This window comes from Drosophila biarmipes, chromosome 3L (assembly GCF_025231255.1).
Source record: "Drosophila biarmipes strain raj3 chromosome 3L, RU_DBia_V1.1, whole genome shotgun sequence".
Taxonomy (NCBI): Eukaryota; Metazoa; Arthropoda; class Insecta; order Diptera; family Drosophilidae; genus Drosophila; species Drosophila biarmipes.
Window position 1 is genome coordinate 13,075,243 of NC_066613.1, and position 19,481 is coordinate 13,094,723.

The 19,481-nt window shown below is 41.6% G+C and overlaps 2 protein-coding genes across 3 annotated transcripts in view; one reads left to right on the top strand and one right to left on the bottom strand.

The window, feature by feature from the left end:
* Positions 1-19,481, bottom strand: part of LOC108028378 (trichohyalin) — a 45,974-nt gene that overhangs the window by 6,750 nt on the left and 19,743 nt on the right. For both annotated transcript variants that reach the window (XM_017100172.3, XM_017100171.3), the window contains exon 2: positions 7,382-7,429. The gene's annotated coding sequence lies outside the window, so the exon portion shown is untranslated. The remainder of the gene's footprint in view (positions 1-7,381; positions 7,430-19,481) is intronic.
* On the top strand, positions 12,167-13,620 carry LOC108028161 (transcription initiation factor TFIID subunit 8). The gene is made up of 3 exons (XM_017099820.2): positions 12,167-12,281; positions 12,344-12,922; positions 13,219-13,620. The coding sequence occupies exons 1-3, from the start codon at positions 12,167-12,169 to the stop codon at positions 13,422-13,424; spliced, it is 900 nt and encodes a 299-aa protein (XP_016955309.1). The 3' UTR covers positions 13,425-13,620.

The following is a 19,481-nucleotide window of genomic DNA, read 5'->3' on the forward strand; positions in this document are numbered from 1 at the left end:
GGCAATTGTTTCTAGATATATATATTTTTTTAATTTATTGTTAAGAAAGTAATTATATTGAAAGTATAAATTATTTGTGACCTTAACAAAAAATGGTATATGAGAAACTAATGGGAACAATATACTTTATAATCTGAAGGACCTGTATGCACAATATTAATGCATAATAATTAATACTGCATAAGAGAGACAACTATTAATATGATAAAAAATACAATTTCTTCAAGATTAACCAAAGATTGCATTATTTTTCCGTGCACCGATCTTGGTAAAGGTTCAGTGGCTGACTCTGCTGCCTGTGCAGTTTGTTTACCTGCTTTCTGGTTTGTTTGCTCGACCCGATGACGCGATGACGCGAGAGTTCCCTGTAGATACAGGCCTTCAAGACACCGCCAATCCACGATTCTGTCAACATTATTACAACTCGACATTCGTTTAAGTGGCTAATAAAAAGAGAGACGGCACCCACACACAAGTAGGCGCAGGGAAGCTGTCTGCGAGTGGGCGGAATTTGACTGATTTATGACCCACTTCCAATGCAGTTGACTGTGGGAGCCCAGACGACATTCAAATGCCGCGGAAAACGATGGAGGGGAAATCGTAAGACCTTGATCTTGAACTTGGGCGCGTCGGCAATAATTTAGGTTCGGGCATTACGACATCAAAATGTGCTTTTAATTGGATCGTATCAACAAGTTTCGGGGAAACGAAGTCATAAAAAAGGTGAAATAACATGAAAAGACAGGGGAATCAATCAGGCAGCTGCTGAAACCCAAAAAGTATAAAAATGTGTGTTTTATCATTTTTATAAGCTGAAACCCCTCTCTAGAACTAATCCGACCCTTTCCCGTGGCCTTGTCCAGGCACTCGAGGTTGCAGATAAGCTCATCAGCACTTTGGGTCTAAGCCTCAGATTTGAAATACGCAATGAGAATGGGTATCGAATTTTTGAAAAACACACGTGTGGCCCCCATCCCAGAGATGCTGATAAATGAGCAAGGGGCGTGCGATTGCTGTTCAAGGGGGTTACCTCTGTTTGGGAACCCAATTTACATATACGAGGTGCTATTTCGGTTCTATTGCGGTGCCTCGCTGGGAATTAGCATAAATTATGCTCTTCCACTAAGTGTTTATGCCTATGCGATGATATATGATATGTAATTTAGTGGTAATTAGAATCGCATCAAAAGCAGCGCTGAAAATTTAAGAACTGCGAACCGGGGAATTGGAATTGGAAATAATTGAGATCTCTTGAGCCGATCATCAGCACCCACTCGCAGAGCTCGTCAGCCATCAATCAAATCCCCAAAACCGAATTCCAGTTAAAAGCAAAAGTTGAACGTCTGCTTCAATGGCAAAAATATTTATGAAAAACACATTTGGACTTAACCTCTTCACGTCGGGTTCAATGCAAACGGCTGCCAAATAAATTTGAGAAGAACATAAACAGCGGCTTAGAGACCGGCATGCGGCTTGGGAAGTGGACAAATTGGTAACATTAATCTTGACCATGTCATATCTGTGTTGCGGGAGTTCCTGGCCAGCCGGCAGATGCCGTAATCAATTACGGCGGAATCAACCCGTTCTTGGCATAATTAAGTTGCCAAACGAATTTGCATAGATTTCGTTCGGCCGGCCAAGTAAACAAACACTGAAAATCGATAGCAAATTGCTGGCCAAAATACCAGTTTGCGGCTTAATTAAAGGAAAATGTTTTTGTGCGGTTAATTTGTAGCCATAGGAAGTTAAACATTTATAAATACAACAAATGGGGTTTCTTTTCGTTCGCTTTCGATTCGCTCTGCCTTAATTAATTTATGCGCATTTCATTGATTTAAATGCAATCACACTGCGCGTCACACGAAATAGTTCGGATCCAGTAGTGAAAACCGGGTGTAAGTGGTGGCTATAAATTGCAGAGCAGAGCTTTTCATTGCCGTGCCACGGGGATAAAGGTGGAAAATCGTGGACGAGCAATATAATTTATACGCATCTCTGCCAGATTCCAACCAATCACTTGCTGCGCTCCTCCGTCTGCCCCTCGATTGCATCGCAAAGTAGCCGAGAAACGTTTTCACAGCTGCCATTTCAACCATTTTAGCCACTTGCCTCCCCTTCCTGGAAGTTTCTACCTGTGTGCAATTGCCAGCATTTTCATGCTTCACCTGTGCGGAATCTGTCGGTGAGGAGCCAACACGTACTGGCTGTGGCTGGAGCTGCTATCTCCGCATCTGTCATGCCTTTTGACTGGAGTTCTCCTTCTTTATTCCGGCCCGGCCGAGGGTCTTTGCCGTCTTCGCCATCGTCAGCTGGCAACTTTGTCCTCTTGGAATTTCCGAGCTGTCCACTGATACACATCTCAACACCCAGCTAAGCGTGCACGTAGAAAAATGTATGTCCCTCAAGTAAGAACTTACAGAAATTGATAGAAAACTAATAGTCACACTGCAGATTATAAGTATTTCATCCATTCGTCTTAGAAAAATGTATTTCTATAATTCAATAGCTTTAATTTATTTTTATATTAGGGATCAAAAATAGTTTGATTTGTTTTTAATATAATAACATATATATCCTTTCCTATATTCTTATCCTTTCCAGTGTTGACTACGGAAAGAATATTTGGTAAAAATTTGTAAGCCGTATTTTGAACTTTATTATAAACAATATATAGGAGATGATAAGTCTCTATAGACCTTTTTTAAATATTTACTAATCTAAAATATAAAATACCATTTTAATAATTATTATAATAATAATTCTCTTTATTGTTACATACTTTAGTAACAAAATAAATTTGCTTTCCTGTGCACAACTAACTCTACCCTTCACTGGCGAGCGGGCAAAGTGAAAGTCATTTAGTTGCTGACAAGTCATCGAGTCTGTTGTGTGTTTGCTGCCTTGACAGGACGATGGCATTGCAGAGCAACTCAGCACCACAGGTCCCATGCGGCGTATGCGCGATATCAAGTATACGCAGAGCCAGACTGAGGCCATGAGGCCGCACTTTTCAATTGAATTTGAGTGCATTTAAAGTTTCGTCTCTGTTTTTCTGCTGCTGCGGTCCAAGTTGAAATTAATTTATAGTTTCGCCGCCGAAAAAAAGGAAACTTTTTTAATGAGTTTAGATGAATTTTAAATGGATTCCTTCCGGTTGGATTTCTGCCACTCAATGGAGCAAAAGGAGAACACTTTTGCCAATTGTGATGGAGTTCCAGGGGAGTTGGCATTATAAATTAAAGCCAAAAATCTCCCTTCCGCTGCGCACGAAGTCATAAATTTAATTTCCAGATTCAGGCGAGAGCCAAAGGCAATTCATCAGAACTCATCACAAATCAACTCGGCTGCAATTTGGAGCCCACAGAGCAACCTTTCAATCATTTCTACCTGCTTGGCGTGCGCACCTCTTGGGTCCTACCCCAAAAGAAATGACATAACTCAGCCGAGAGCTCTTGGGTCCCCCAATAAATATCAGCCAGCGCAATCGCCTTTGACTCGCCGCACGTAGCCGCAATTCCGATATTTTCCAACCACTCTGCGCTCGAATGTATGTGCACACGCGATAGGTGCACTTCGATGTGGAAGACGACGTCATCGACGGAATAAACTCCGAGATTTGCATTGGGCGCAGGCGCCAGCGGCTACGTCAGCATCCAAAGCACGTACTCGCAGCCGGCAATTGGAACTCAGTCAGTAGACTGAAGTGATGTCATGCCCCTCGAATTTATTTCACTTCAGCCGACGGCGGGGTGTCCCAGCCTATCTGACACTATCAGTTGGTACACGCGGAGAAAATACGATGGCCGCTATTTTTAAATCATGAATGGTTAGACGATAACACATGTTCACAAAAAGTAATACAATTATTGTTTCCATTTTTTTCTTATCAATCATTTCAGTTGTATTCTTATATAAAAAACAATGACGAGATGATTATAATTCTAGTATGACAAATTTGACTCTAAATCTTAGAATACAAAAAAAACATTAACAGAAAGAGTTTATTTCTAATTCCTAAATAAATGTCGCTTGCCAAAGCGATTTCAATTATCCTTTTTTTTTAATCGTAGAATTAATTTTATGATCGTTATGATGCTTATAAAAACCAGTCAAAAACAATGTAATTTTTCCAGTGCACGAATGGATGTGATCAACCGATGATGTAAATTCTGCTAAGTCGATTCTCACTTATAGGATAGTTTTTTTCCACGATATGCTTGTTGTCTTGTGTGCCTTTTTCATTGACATAAAAATGTCACTCGTAGTATTTTTGTTGTGGCGCTCAAATATTTTGTATTAATTTTTTTTCAAGTTCAGGCCATTCCCCAAAAGTGAGCAAGCGCTAAGAATGCGAGTGTCTAAATATTTGTGGAAATGAAGGCTGGCAGAGCAAACACATTTTGCGGAACTTTGCGTTCAGAGTTTTGTTTTCGGTTTCTGGTTTGGGGCAAATTGTTTTGGCGATGTTATCCGAGAGTCCGGCCAGCAAGTTGACCATTTGGCTGCCCATTGTTGTCTGTGCCTCTTGTTTCCTTGTACTCCACCCCAGCCCCCAAAACCGCCTCATTTGCCTGGTGTAGCAGAAGCTGCAGAGTTTATGCTTGTTTGCCGCTTTCGGGCGGGGGAGCCCACAAATTTGTCGGCGCGTGTCGTGACACACACTTGACACTGCCTCCCACGTACAGCACCCTTAGTACTCCTCATTCATACCGGGTAATTGCCTTCAATGCAGGCACACTTCGCGAAAGAATCCAAACGTGTTCAAAGATTGTATTTATTATATTATAATTATAAAAATGTTTCATTCTAACTAATAGGGTTTCAGTATCCTGTGTAACTTCCTTCAAGGTAGACAACCCCAGAGATAATAAAAAAATGTGTTATTTTCCTAAACCAAAACAATTGACATTATAGATACATTTTAGAAATTGTATTGTATTACAAAGTTTACTTTTTTCCTGAAGCTAATAATGTTTTTTAATAGAAGTCAATTTTTTTTGTGACTATTAAGTTCTTCCATAATTTCATGAAATATATCAGTCTTAAGCAGTCAATAAATAATAATTAATAATTCTTTTAAATTGCCTTTGCTAAACAATTTTTTAATATTATATCATTTAAATGATAATAATTATTAACTGGTACATTTTTTGATATAAAAATTGTTTATTTGAACACAGAGGCTTATTTATTTTAAAGATGGTTTAAAATTCAATTGATTTTAAAAATAAGGAAAAACCTTTTTCTGAGTGAGCAGGATCTGTCTTTCGTTATCGACGCACGCAATTGTGAGCCAAGTTAGTTTCCAGTTGCCGCCCACTGGCCAAAAAATTCAGCAGGACCTGGGACTTGGGTCCTGGAGCTGGTTTTGGTTATGCTTCTGGTTCTGGTTCCCTTGTCCTGCCTGCTCCTTCTATTCTTGGCGTTCGTGTCAACGATAAATCAAAAGTTTTATCTTGTTTGCTAGCCACCCCCAGCCCCAAGCCCAGCCACCCACACATGAGTTGCTTTGAAATCATTTTCAGGCTGGAAATTTGTTGCTTCTCCTCTGGTTTTTGTGCGTGTGCTGCAGAAATTCTTTGGTTTCTTGCAGACGGCTGGTAAGGGGATGAAACTGCATTGTGCCGGGGTTAATCGCATTACGAAATGTTAGTTTATGACCCGGCTAATGCCGGACCCATCACGTATACGCAGTGTTGACAACGGCAGGCCAAGTGGAAATTTTGCCGCCTGTTTACTGAAATGTTGAAATTGCGCTGGCACAAGCAGAGCCAGGGGGGTTTATTCTTTTTGCACCAGTCGGGGGCCAGGACATGCATGCAAAATGATTTCCGTTTGAATGTAATTTATAGGCAACCGGACTGCTGCACTCGTTTTTCCCACCGCCTGGCACCACCCACAAAACCCCCTTAAAATACCCCATTTAACCATCATCCTGACATCCCTCCGCCAGCTGCTGCATCATCATATCCCCGACCATTTTGCGGATGCCTTTTGTTGACTTTACGGCTATGCAAAGTCTGGCATATTTATAGATTGAGTGGCACCGGCTAGTGGGCGTGTGGGCGAGTGGGCGTGGCATTAGCTTTTTCCACTAATGGCCCGCCAGATGATGCTCCGCCGTTCGACACTCTTGCCAGCCGCATTTGGCGTTTTTTAATCTATATTTAAATTTTTTCCAGCACGAAATGTCAAGGCGAGTCATTTAGAATCGCCACAAAAATCACAAATCAAACTCGATATCTAAAAATCAAATTACGTTCACATAGGCAGCGCTACGTATTTGGTCAAAAGTGAAAAAATACAGAAAACTTTGACATAGCAAATGGCATGCAAATTGATTCTGGTCATGTATACGAAAAAAATAAGTTATGAGCTAAAATCTTAGCTGACTAAGCCGAAAGCTGCAGGGGGAAAACTGAATCATCTGCAATTTGAGTCACTCAGGTTTCTCTACCAACCCGCTTCATGGAAAATGTGTGTCAGTGACTTTGAAACAAATTGTACAAATATTGGCCAAGTATCAATATTGATCGGGGGGTATTAAGTAAATTGTGGCCGTGAGGCCAGGGAAATACCATTGGCAACTATTACGTATGCGCCACGTGCGACGACATAAACTTTGCCGTTTGTATGCGCACTCTTATTAATTTATATGCCACTCCAATGCCTTATCGCTAACTTATTGTAGTAAACGCCGCAATTCCCTTTTTCCATAAAAAGTGCACATGGCGATAGTGCTCAAAGGAATCAGCATAAATAAATACTGGAAAAGCGGGAATCGAATCGCCATGGAGACCATGCGGGGAAATAAATATAAATAGGTAAGTGTAAATAGAAACCGAGTACTGAGAGCGACAAAAAACCGAATCCAAAAGATGAAAACCAAAGTCGCCGCTTGGCGTTGCGCAAAATGTGCGGTAAATATTGACGAGAGGGTCCGGAGGTGTAACCACATTCGAGTGGGCGGTTTTTGGTGGCTCAAATTGCATTAGCCAAATGAACTGCAGCAATGGCATCCGTAGCGAACAGGCAGTTGAAATATATGCTTGTGCTCGCCGAGTGAAATTTATAACACAATTTCATTGCATATTTGTAAGGGGAAATTTATTGAACACGCAAAGGGCATTTGTGATGGTGAAAATTGAAACATTTATTGTATGAAATGTAACTTTATGACAAGGCTTAAAGGTTTATTTCTTACACAATATTAGTATAGTATTATTAACTTGTTTAAAATGATGACCCCCTTTTTTGAGAGGTATTTTATATTAAATGTTCAGAAAATCACAATTATCTATTTCTATTTATTTTTAAGGAAAGGTATACGACTTCAAGATAATTATCCCACCAATCAATAAAAAACTTGCAATTTAATTACCTTTTGGTTAGGCTTCTTCGAGGGTCCTTCAGCTCAGAATTGGCGAATCTGCAATACAAAGACACAGCCATAATCAATAAAAACTCCAGAGGCAAAGGAAAATATGCAGATTAAGTTCTAGACAGATCCGCTGCCATAAATACAGTCGCAATCGAGGCCAAAAAGCATTTTGACATATCGAGGGGCGTGGAAAAATGCGAACCCCTCGATTCCAGCCACTCGGCGTCAGCGAAATGCGGTCGAAAATAATAATAATTGCAGCGGGATTCGCGGCGAATCACAGGCACTTGAAAATGTCAGGATTTCCCCACATTTCCCCCACCCAAGTAGTTGCCCATCCCTTTGATCTGGCGTTTCTTTCATAATTTAAGCAACTGCATTCTGTTGCCTCGTTTGTTTATCTTGTTGGCTTCGACGTCTGTCAGCTGGAAATGTTTATTTTGCCCATATATTTGTAGGAAACAGCAGCAAGTTGGAAGAAACTTCCCCATCCCCGCCAGAATTCCTCCGGCTTACCCAAATTTTTGACGATGCCGGGCTCTTTCCTAATGTTGTTTCTGCTTATGCACGCTGAACTGCGTAATTATGCTTAGAAGGTTTCTAGTTTTTAGCACAAATTTTGCATTTCTGTGTTGCTGGAACAAAGGGAGTTCGCTGGGAACCTGATATTGCATAAATTTGCTGCCAGCTTTTAAAAGTTGATTTGAATTTAAATCGAATCGAAATCGGGGCAGACTTCGCATGCCTCTGCCTCCGGGGAGAGAGAATTGAATTATTAAATGTGCCCGAGCTTGGCAGTCCCCTTTTAATACCCAATTTGGCACACGAAGCCTCACTTGAATTGATAATTTATTAAATTCCGCTCGACATAATTCTCGCTCTGTTTCGGCAATAAATTTCAATTTGGTCAAACCTCAAAATTGTGTCAATTGGAAGTAATAAAGTCATTTAGATTGCTATCTTCGTTTTCCCTTTCAGATACTGTGAAAACGCCACCTGGCCTGTGATTAGATAGGCGTTTCCAAGCACGCCGTTCAGTTTGAAAAGGCAAATGCAAATAGAAAGTAAGTCTCGGTGCAGAATTACTTTGTCAACTTCATAAAAGGCTAAATTGCAACATTGTCTGTTTGCCTATCTCAATCTTTTCTATTCGATTTGCATAACCGAAGTACAAAGAAGCTGGGCGAAAAATGCAAACAACTTCCATGGGGGAAAACTTTTCAGAGCAGACAAATGTCGAAGTGCAAAGAAGTCAACAACAGAACTTGCAAAGTGCAAGTGCCCTAATAATATCTGAAAAACAAACAAAACACGAGGAAGAGTTCTTTGTGAAGTGGTTTCAAGATACATTTGAATGTGAATATAAAGCTCCAGTCTTGAAAAATGTCTGTCTATATAGATTTGAAGTAAGATTTATCTGGGAAAACATAAAATAAATAGAACCTAAGCCCGCCCGAACGAAAACCAATTATTTTCCCGTACGCAATCAGTACTTGAAGAATTCCTGAAACCCAGCCATGTGTAAAAACTTTTATGGTTTTCACAAAACGAAATAAAAATCTGTGAGTGGCTCGTGTAAATAAGTGCATAACCCATTTCAACCGTTTTTTTTGAGCTGATAAGATAAGAGGTCGACATATCAAATTTTGCTCACCGATTCCGTCACTATTTGCACATGGCCCATTGGTAGGAACTCGAAGATTGGAGGCACATGATTTCCCCACTCCCATGAGGTGCTCCGAATATTGAAAATTCACCTGCTGTTCGCCGGCCAAGCAAACCCGTTTCCCCCGCCACACAATAACTTACAATAATTGTTATTGTTACTGTTAGTGCTGTTGTCATTTTACAATTTAACACAATCTGACGGGTTGACGAACGCGCTTGGAGCCTCTCGGTAAATTGGCTTCCGTGGGTTGACGGGCCATTGATCAAACGTGGCCCAAACCGTTGGCCATCTGGCTTTAATTACGCAATTTTGCATTGATTGTGTCATTAGCGATTTGTTTAAGCGGCAAAAAGTCGTGCAATCGCTTGTTTTCGATTGTCTGGAATTCTGGAGTTTGAAATGAGGCCTTAACTAAGTGATCAAAAGTGATTGCCAACCTGCGATTATTCGAATTTTTGGCCATGGGACTGAAAATTTTACTGCAAATGGGGAAATTTACCTAACAAACATATCATAACAAACTGTTTAAATTTTTCTAAAAGCTTTTTTTTACAAATCATTAACTCTTTTCTTTTTCTTTCTTTTCATACCTATTCATAAATTTAATATTTTGCTCTTAATAAAACAACAGAATTTTTTAAGAATTTATTAATACTGGTTTGACTACTTAAAAAATGTTATAAAAAATCTTCATAAAAATATCAATGAATTCCAAAGCTGTAGAGTCTTTTTTAAGGATACTCTCTAAGAGAGGGGCAAATTTAATGATCTATTTCCAGCAAAGGTCACTAGTTCAACTGGCTCCGTTGGGCAATCCCCACCTTCAACCTGTCGGCGTGTTCCGGCAGAGGTCTGTCATAAAGATTATGCCGCCCTCGGTCGAGTGATTGCTTCCAGGGACCAGGAACCGATCTGCCAGAACAGCGCCCCGAAGATCGTGCCACAGACTCTGGCCAAAATGCATGCGGCCTGCGTGGGCTTAACGGTCCAGCGGGAAAAGACAGCTGCGCTGAGGACGGGGAGAAAGTCGGGGGATATCTCAATGGACTTATCTGCGCCTCTCGGAAACTGGAACAATTTGTGGTGCCTTGTGCCCCGACCAAGCCGACTTGGGCAATTTGCACCGGCAACGGGCTCTCGGCTTCCAAGACTTCCCCGGTAATCGCAATCGGCTGCTCAATCAATTGGCTGCCAGTTTGTCCAACTGTCGTCCGTCTTGCAGTTGCCGATTGGAGCTGCAAGCTTATCGAATTAATCGTTCGAATTAGCCGGGACAGCTCAATTTGCACTGCACTGCACTTCCCCCGACAGGCGAGCATTGGACACACATAGATACTCGTTTGTTCGGCGCTTTGCTGGTGGCTAAATTGCAGCAATTATTTTGTTTGTCGTCTGGGCAAACAACTCGCGAATCGCTCATCGGGATGTCGGGATGTGCTCTGCATTCTGGTTAATTATGAATGAATTTATGCGACAATGGGCGCAACCGCAAATGCGAGTGCATAAATTTGCATGACAAGAGAGCGAATTCCATTTCATTACTGAGGGCACTGGGGAAAATTAGCAGAACGGAGAAAAAATTTAAAAACAAAATTTAAAAGTGCAATTGAACACATTATTAGAGATGCCTTTTTGACTGGGAAAATTAAAAACTTATCTTTAAAAAATTGTAAAGTATAAACAACTGAGTTCAAACATATCACAAAGAAAAGCAAAACTAGTTCCCTAGCTAGATTTATAAAGCACAGATTTTATTACCTATTAGTATACAAAAAACACATAACAAAATGTTTATCAGGAGTTATATTCCGTGTCGAGTTAAAAGGAATTATATAAACAATGAATGCATTATTATAATTAACGTATGCAGTGCATAAACTTGATCTCTGTTTAAAAATCAGACAGCATCAATAACATATTAATGTGCTTCTTAAGAATATGACTTCGCATTTCATTATTCTCTGTGCTTTGATAGACAAATAGGTGGCCGGCATTAAAAGTCTTTGATGAATTATTCAGCAGCTGAGATTTTTTACTCTGTACGCCTTAAACGGTAGCGCTTAGGGGCAAAAACATGAGATCTTAGATACGGGCGAGTTCTTTGTACAAATGTCAGCCATGCAACGCCCACAATGCACGACCGCCAACATAATCCCCATCATCTACATCATCATCGTGGAGGTCGTAAAAAATAAAGAGTGGCGGGGTATATGGGGACCGTGGGGACTGTGGGGGGCGGTACAATTTGTTCAATTGCAGCAGCCTCTTGGGCGTCACACAAGCGAATCTGTCTGCATCTAAAGTACTTTTTCCACTCTGACACAGTGACCTCGTGAGTCGCCTGGGTTTTCCCATTTTCCCCCTTTTTTCCACTCATTTTCCGTTCTCCATTCTCTTTTCGCGCCGCTTGCTGGCTTATGACTGATTATGCCCCACGTTTCGGCTAATCTATGACGGAGTCTGGAGAATTTGTCATCGGGCAAACAATGGCTCCCACTTTGGTTTTCTTGGAACCCATTCGTCTGCAAATATTTGCATATCTCATTAGGAGAGATGTTCAAGATACGCGCCTATGCTAAGTGGTTTGCAGTTGGTCGCGATCGCAAAAGGCGAAAATATTGTAATTACTTTTCGGGGAGTGGAGGTGGCAGTTCCCAATCGGTAGTTAGCTAGCTGCTGGTCTTTAGTGCTCAGCCTTTGGAAAGATTGTGTAAATTTGTTAAGACCGTGGGGGTTTGTTATGAACTACAAAATGTTGTTAAATAGCTGGATGACTAGTCAACATTTTAAATAAATTCTATACTGAATAAAAAGTATAAATGTTTTAAAATAAAATTTAAACTTAAAATAACAAACTATTATTTTAACAAATTAATGCTAGTATATAATACTAAAGAAATAACAAACTAGTCAACTTAAGTGTTAATAAATTTCAAATTCAATAATGCGCTGGTTCACCTAAATTAAGAGCTGCAATCTTTCTATATCGGTAGCAAGTGTTTGCAACACTGTACTTATAAAGCGTTATACAACAATTTTTTCCTGTCAATTTAATTTATTTTGAGACTTAGGTCAGGTCTTGTCAATTTAATATTTTTCAGTAATTTTTCCCAAAAATGAATGCCTACGACGAGGCCCTGTCCAAAGTGCTAGACCATTTGCTGGCCATGAAAAACTGCGAGGTGGTGGACGAAGTTCTGCGTCAGTCCATGCTGGCACTTTTGCGGGACAGTAAGTACACAATGAAAAGCGATTCCAGGCCAGGAAAAATGTTAATCATTGGTTCCCTGGAGGATTCCGTGAGATTGCCAATCGGACCACCAACTGGTCCAATCACGCGGGCCGCACCGAGCCCTGCTACTTTGATGTGGAGGCAACCTTTGACCGGATGGACATCAAGGTGAGCGACCTCAAGGCCATTTGCCAGGCTGACTCGGAGGCGGAGGACGTGGTCGAATGTCCAGAGCCGGAGACCTGCGACCAGGACTTCCACAGGGGGCCACAGCCCATGCTGTGCGCCACGAAGCCCCGGGAAATGGCCTGCACCTCGCACATTCCCGACTATTTGCCACCATTTCCCGCGCCGCACACCTACAGGAACACGGTCATGGAGCAGGTTACCAAGAGAAGCTATTTGACAGCCAGGGAACGGCATGCCGAGAACCAGTTGAACACCCAAAGGGCCCTCAACGGATTCTACTTGAGGTGCAATCCCAAGCTGTCGCTGTTCGAAAGTAACCAAAACAACGAAGTCGGCAATGTTTTGGCAGTGCTTCCGCCCAAGAAGCCTTCCTTTTTGGATGCCCTGATGCCACGCAGCCAGGTCTTTGAGACGGACATCTACGAGAACAAGGAGGAGATCACCCACGCAGGTATTTTTAACTGCTTATAAATATGTTAAATCCCCCAAATACTTATCGGAAACCAGAAACCCCTTATTATTATTTCATACTTAAGTAATTCCCATTTCATAACAAAAGAACGCATAAAATCCCTGAACTAAATCGCGGGTCATTTTGTGAAATAACCTCGAAATTAAAAATCCGCAAAGGCACTGAAGCGAGGCACTCAACGCTTTTGATCGTTTTCGGCAGACCGAGTTTATTTCACAGCCACCATCCTCATCATCATCATCTGCTCAACGTCATAACAACTTTGACCCCGACAGTCCTGCGCTGCCGCTTTTTGAAGGAGCCCAAGGAGCCCAGGGAGCAGAGCTCACACCGGCCGGTCGAACATTGCCAAGCCGAAGACGTGGAGATGCAGGAGCTGGACTCGGATTCCGATGAGGAGGACTTCGTCTCCGTGGACGAGGGAGAGGCGATGGAGGAGTCGGACGGTCTGCAGGAGATTAACTGGTCGCAGCCGGACTGAATGCTGAAATACCGAAAACCGAATTAAACTGCAGCTCAGGAAAAGAGCTGAAAAGCACACGAAATGTTTCCATTACCGACCGGGTCCATCGTAAAGTGTGAGAAAAATTAATTTATTTCAATTACATTTCATTAAGGACTGCCACACGTTGCCCTGATGCTCCGATGCCCTGATGTTCGCAGGAGCAGAGGTCCTGGCCTGCCCGGCATCCCCAGGGCCAGCACAGATGCTCCTGCTGGCCGGGTTCTGCTGCGCCATTCGAAAGTATTAAATAACTTTGTAATTTAATTAACTTTGACGTCGGCATCGTCTGCTCGGCGCCGCTTAACTTTGATTAACGTTTTGCGATTTTTCAACAAGTTTCGACCGAACTTCAGCACCGGGCGGCGACACTCCTGAGTGGCAGACCGGATCCAAAGGATTGTGACTGTGATTTCTTCGCCGAGCTCGGATTACAGGGGATTAGGACCAGGGCAGGGTGGATGCCCTCCCCTCTCATCTTCCACTCGAGTATCCCCAGCTATTTGAAATTTTATCTGGCGAATGAAGGGGGTTTTTAAGGTGGGAATATTGAATGCAATTAGAGACTGGGGAGGTGGAGCAGAATCCCCCTGGATGACAAGCTAATAATGCCGGGGAACGAGCATAATCACTTGGAAAACTAATTACTCCGGAAGAGTCGTGGCAGTAATCAATAGAGCCATTGCCAAAGCCATTTGTCTTCTGCCAGTTTTACTTATCCTCTGAATAGTACACATTTATCTCGCAAGTTTAATGCACCAATTCACTTTAACTACTGGTCTTTAAACCTCGTTTATGGCTCACAAATAACCATCGTTGGCAGCTATTGTTCCATCGTTTTTTTTTAATTTTTTGTTATTATTTAAATGGCTAGTAAAACGATGTGTTTTTTTCAATTATTTTAATAAATAGTTGCACTAAAAAAGCAATTAGTAATGACATACATTTTATTCCAATCCTTTTTCGACAATGTTTTTTTTCAGCATTATTTATTCCTATTCACATTATTTTAGTTTAGTTTTATTTTCTCGTGTGAGTAAATGCTTTTGCACAATCGAAAATTCTTGAGAAATACTTGCGACAGCTGTGAGACCTGCATAATTCAGAGCTCTCAAGTATTTGCCTGTTGAATTTTGCTGGCAAAGTTGATTCAATAAATAAGTCTAATGACCTGGAAACAAGACGCATTCGCTCCACATTCCCGAGATGCTGGCCCTTTTGCGCCCATCACTTGGCTCATCATTTAGTCATCAGCTTTGAATTGGTTTCAACATTTTCCGCCGATGATGATTTTATTTGGCACAGGCAACATCAGAATTTTACGCACAATTTGACTTTGATATTGTGCCAGGGTCGGGGCGGGTCGGCTTTTTCAGGGGGTCCAAAGGGGATTTGGGGGCCGGGGGCCAAAGATCAGACAGCTGGCAAGCGCCGGCTGCTTGCAGGCCGCTTCAGTTGCCAAATTTTCCGACTTTCCTTGGCTGCCGTTGTTACTGTGCCATTAAAATGCATAAACATCGAAATAAACACAAACAACAACGGTACACAAATTTGTGAAAGACCTATAAAAATGAAATTACATTTAGGCCTGTACATATGTGGGAAAACATGGCTAAAACGAGCCAGAGAGAAAAAGAAGCCACGTGAAGAAAGGCCAGCGAATGTTTAACAAAAATGTGTTGTTTTTATTGTTGCTGTGCCCAATTGCGTTTGTCATTTTAACCCAGTTAACCCATGTTAGCCAATGTGCATCTATCTTTGCATAAAAACCAACACTAAGCTTGTTGTTGTTTCCGTTGGCCACAAAATTGCTTTGGCGTCTTTGTTTATTTTGCGGTCGACAGATAAAATTCAATTGAACATGAAAACGAGGATGAAAATTATGGCTGCTTTGATTAGTATCTGGGTTTTTTATGCTTACCAACTTTTTCCCCCCGTTTGCGATTGCAAAAAACTTACTTTTATTAGTATAATTGCAGAAAGTGAAAGAAAAACATTGTCATAGAAAAATAAATAAATATTACATTTCAAATATGGAAAATACTTATCGATAGTCAAACGAATTTATTATATTTTGATGATCATTTTCAGTATATATAGGGGGACAGTATATATATTTTTCTGACATTTTTATGTGTTTTTTTATTTATGGGAAAATGTAAACTATGTTTTCATATTTATTTTCTTTTTTTAATAACCTTGGCTTTTTGCTGACAAACCTTGTTGACCTCAGGGTATATAGTTTGTGATTTATTTATTCTAGTTGATAAAAATGCGGCCGGGTAAAAAAGCGGATATCCTAGCGAACAGCGGGGGGAGTAGGTCGTGTGTGGCAGTGGTAAAAAAGGCGAGTTCTGTCATAAAGTTCACATTTTTATTTCCGTTCACGGAATTTCCCCGTGTGTGAGTGTAAGTTTCGCTACGGGCTGCGATTGTGTGTGTTTCGACCATGTTATCTTGTTTACTTGCGAAGCCCCTCGACGCACAGGAACCACAACAACAACGGCCCAACAGCCATAACAACAAAAGCCAATTTTTCATAAATCTTTTTTCCCCAGCCCTACCACCCGTCGCTGAATTTTTACAGCTGCATTTAACCTTTTTCTCTTGACATTCACTTTAAATTTGATGCCCGTGAGTGCCATAAAAAAGTTCCTTGCTTCCACGCATTGCGCATACGCCTCGTTGTCTGCGTGGAGCCATACAAATTGCTACCTCGTTATAATTACGATGTTTTTGCGCCCAACAAGTGGGGGAGTTCCGCTGGGCTCTCCTTAGCAAATCAATTCAAGTTCACGCTTCTCATTTATTTACGTGTTTTTCCTGGCTTTTTGCAATTGCTTCTCCTGGGCGGCGCGTGTGTGAAATTTACTTTCCATTGCCTTTTCACAGCCTCACTTTCTTTCCAGTTGCGGTTTCAGTCATTTCTTCGTTTTGGCCCGGCTTTATTTGATTTTTATTATCAAGCAGCTGCCTTGAAGAAAAAGAAAACACAAAGCCAGCCTCTTTTTTGCTCATGTTTTATTTTTCGCCCTTGCTGGGCATCTTTTCTTCTTTTTGACACACATACTCGGGAATATGGAGTTGAGACGGGAAAAAGTAAGGAAAAAGTGCCAGTAAATCGCTCTTGGTTCGTGTTTAGCATGAGAATGCGCCGCTGCCTCGTTTGGGAATTACAAATTTCTGTGGCCCACAGCAACTGCAGAGCATCATCCACCGTCAGGGACCTTCCCGAGAACTTCAACTTGGCATATATGTTGGTGGGCACAAGAAGTACTCATATTTCGTACTAGGTAAGTCAAGATAAGTTGCTTCTTTGCGAAAAAATTGTATGGGTTTTGGGTCAGGAGAGGCTTTTACACATTTTATTTGAGTGAAATAGGGGTTCCAGTTAAGAATTTTTAGAATTGAGCTGTGAAAACAAATTATGGTGCCATTTAAAAATAACACTTATATATTAGGAACTATTTAGTTAAACCTTTGACATTTAGGGTAAGTTTCCTGGGCTTGTGTCATAACAAAGAACTAACCAATTTGGCAAAAAGTAGTATAAATAATAAATTTTGAAACCTACATACTGCCTCAACTTTACCCATTTCCCTTATCTTTTTGCCCAATTTTTCCCGTATGACTTTTCCGAGAAATAGTTTGGCCAAGAGCAGCAGAAACAGAAAAACCGGGCGGACTGGGGCCACATCCCTTTTGGCCCATTTGTACGTGTTGTTAGCACGTTCTGTTGCTTTATGGCCGCTTTATTATGTAGCCGAGGGACCGGGGAAACTGCCGTTCCGTTTCCTCCCGGCCTTTTCCAGCTTTTCCAGCGTGTGTGTGCCGCCGCGCTTGTTACTCGATATTATGGCTGCTATATAAAGACAAGTGTATACGCGATTATATTTTTAGCATCGCTCTACGTGCGTAACGTGTTAAAAATAAAGCAAATTGCGTATACGCCGGGTTGGCTCTTCTACTGCGAGGTGCTGCCGACACGCCCTTCCCAGTTTTCGGCCTAATTAAATTGATTGAATTTGATTGCCGGCAGTGCCAACTTGCCGAAGAGGATGCAATTACAGCTTCCCTCGGCTCACCTGTCGATTTTGCCTCTGACAACACCCAATTATGCAAATTTTTGCAGCCTCACTCACTCGGTGCACCAGCAAAAGGCAGCAATTTCCCCGAAAATGCATTTCGAATTGAATTATTAAACCTGGCAGAGCAGCACCAGGAGATGGGGGAAAACTCCTTTGCATCTCTTTCTCAATCATTTGGCAAATGAAAATGTTTTGCGAATACCTGATGTGTTTATAATGCCAGAAACGTGCCAGCGTGCAGAAATTTTAGCATGTCAAAGTAACAGCGGCGAATGCAAGCCAGTCTCGCACAGATACAGCTGGGCTCGACTTCCGTCAGAAGGCCTGTCTCATTAGCTTGTCTTGCCAATCTATGCATTCTAAGCAGTTCCCCCATCTCGACAATGAAAGCCCACCTCGTTTGCCAGGCAAAAGGGGAATTTCATCTCATAATCACAACAAATGCGGCTGAAAAGCGCGCGGCAAGATGTCTGGCACAATGTGGGGACTGCCGAACAATGCTGCCATGCCAAAGGCACATGTATAATGGATACCCAAAACAGCCGTGAATGAGGCATGCACCAAGGGCAGGCGGCGCATGCGCAGCATCTCGAGTTTCCCGCTGCAAGGCGACTCGACTGCTCCACTTGCAAGGTGGCAAGCCGAATTTCCGCAATCTTTCAAATCGGTTTTTATTGTGTCAGGAGGATTTGGCAGAGTTGGCCTTTGCCAGCCACAAATCATTGGCTAAGATCTATGGGGGAAAAAAGTAGGAGCAGATATCAGGGGCGTAGAAAATATATTTTAAAAGGGTTTTAAAGGTCTTTTCTTCACTTTTTGTAAATACCATTTATTTATAATTTAAAATCTGATTTATTATTTTCTCAATAGCCTAGAAACTTCAGCCATTAATTCATTTCCGCATTTTTTTTTATATTAAATATTACTGTTAATAAATAAAAAAATATTTGGATTATTATCCACAAGGGTAACATAAAGTTACTTAAATGTGAAAGAAATTGAAGCCAAAGATTGTTTAAGATTAAAGCAAAAGAAGTACAACATCGTATAGTGTTTCTTAGAATAATACAAACAATTTAAATTCTTAAGGACAAAATATTTTTTTATGTCCCTAGGGGCTTTAAATATAATTAAAATTGGCTTAGAGCGACACCAGTCGAATTTGATAATGCCTTTCGCCATAAAAGATAATTTCTTTGGGGAATTGGGTGATTTGCGAGCCCCCTCTGAGTTGGCCTCTGCGATCTGTGTCTCTAATGGGCTCGATGCTATCTAAAATGTTTATCGCCGACGATGCTCCGCCGGCTCCGTCTCCCTCTGCCGCTCTCCGCCGCCATCGCCCCCTCCTGCTCTAATCAATTTCAAATGGTTTTCGGGGAGTTCGTGCCGGTCGCATTCAGGCCTGCTTATCAGCACTTGGCAATCTTTCTTTGAAATATTTTTCCATATGGCTGCCGCTTCATCTTGTCGAGATTAGGCCACCAGCGTTGTTGTTGCTGGTGGCCTAAAACAATAATAATAATGGCAACAACAATAACCAGAATCTAAAACAACAACGAAGTCGCTGCCTGTCAGCGGCAGCTAAATGTTGCCAGCAGCATGTTGCTAAGCTGTCACAGCAGCATGTTGCTGGCCACATTTCTCGGTTTATTGCTGCAGGTCATGAAGCAGCCCATAAATTTAAAATATTGCAAAATATCCGCAGACACACACAGCCATCCATCGAACGGACCGTTTCCAAGTGGAAAATGCATTCGGCTCTAGCACAAATTTTCATTTCTATAATGGGGAGAAATGGGAAAACAGATGGGGACGCGGACAAGTCGTTGCAGTTCATTGACGAAGCGATCGAATGATTGTAGAGTGCCCCGGGGCACTCTGACGTTCTGTTTTATATATTTCTCATATGATACTTTACTTTTCGTGTTAAACTTGGGGATGGAAATTA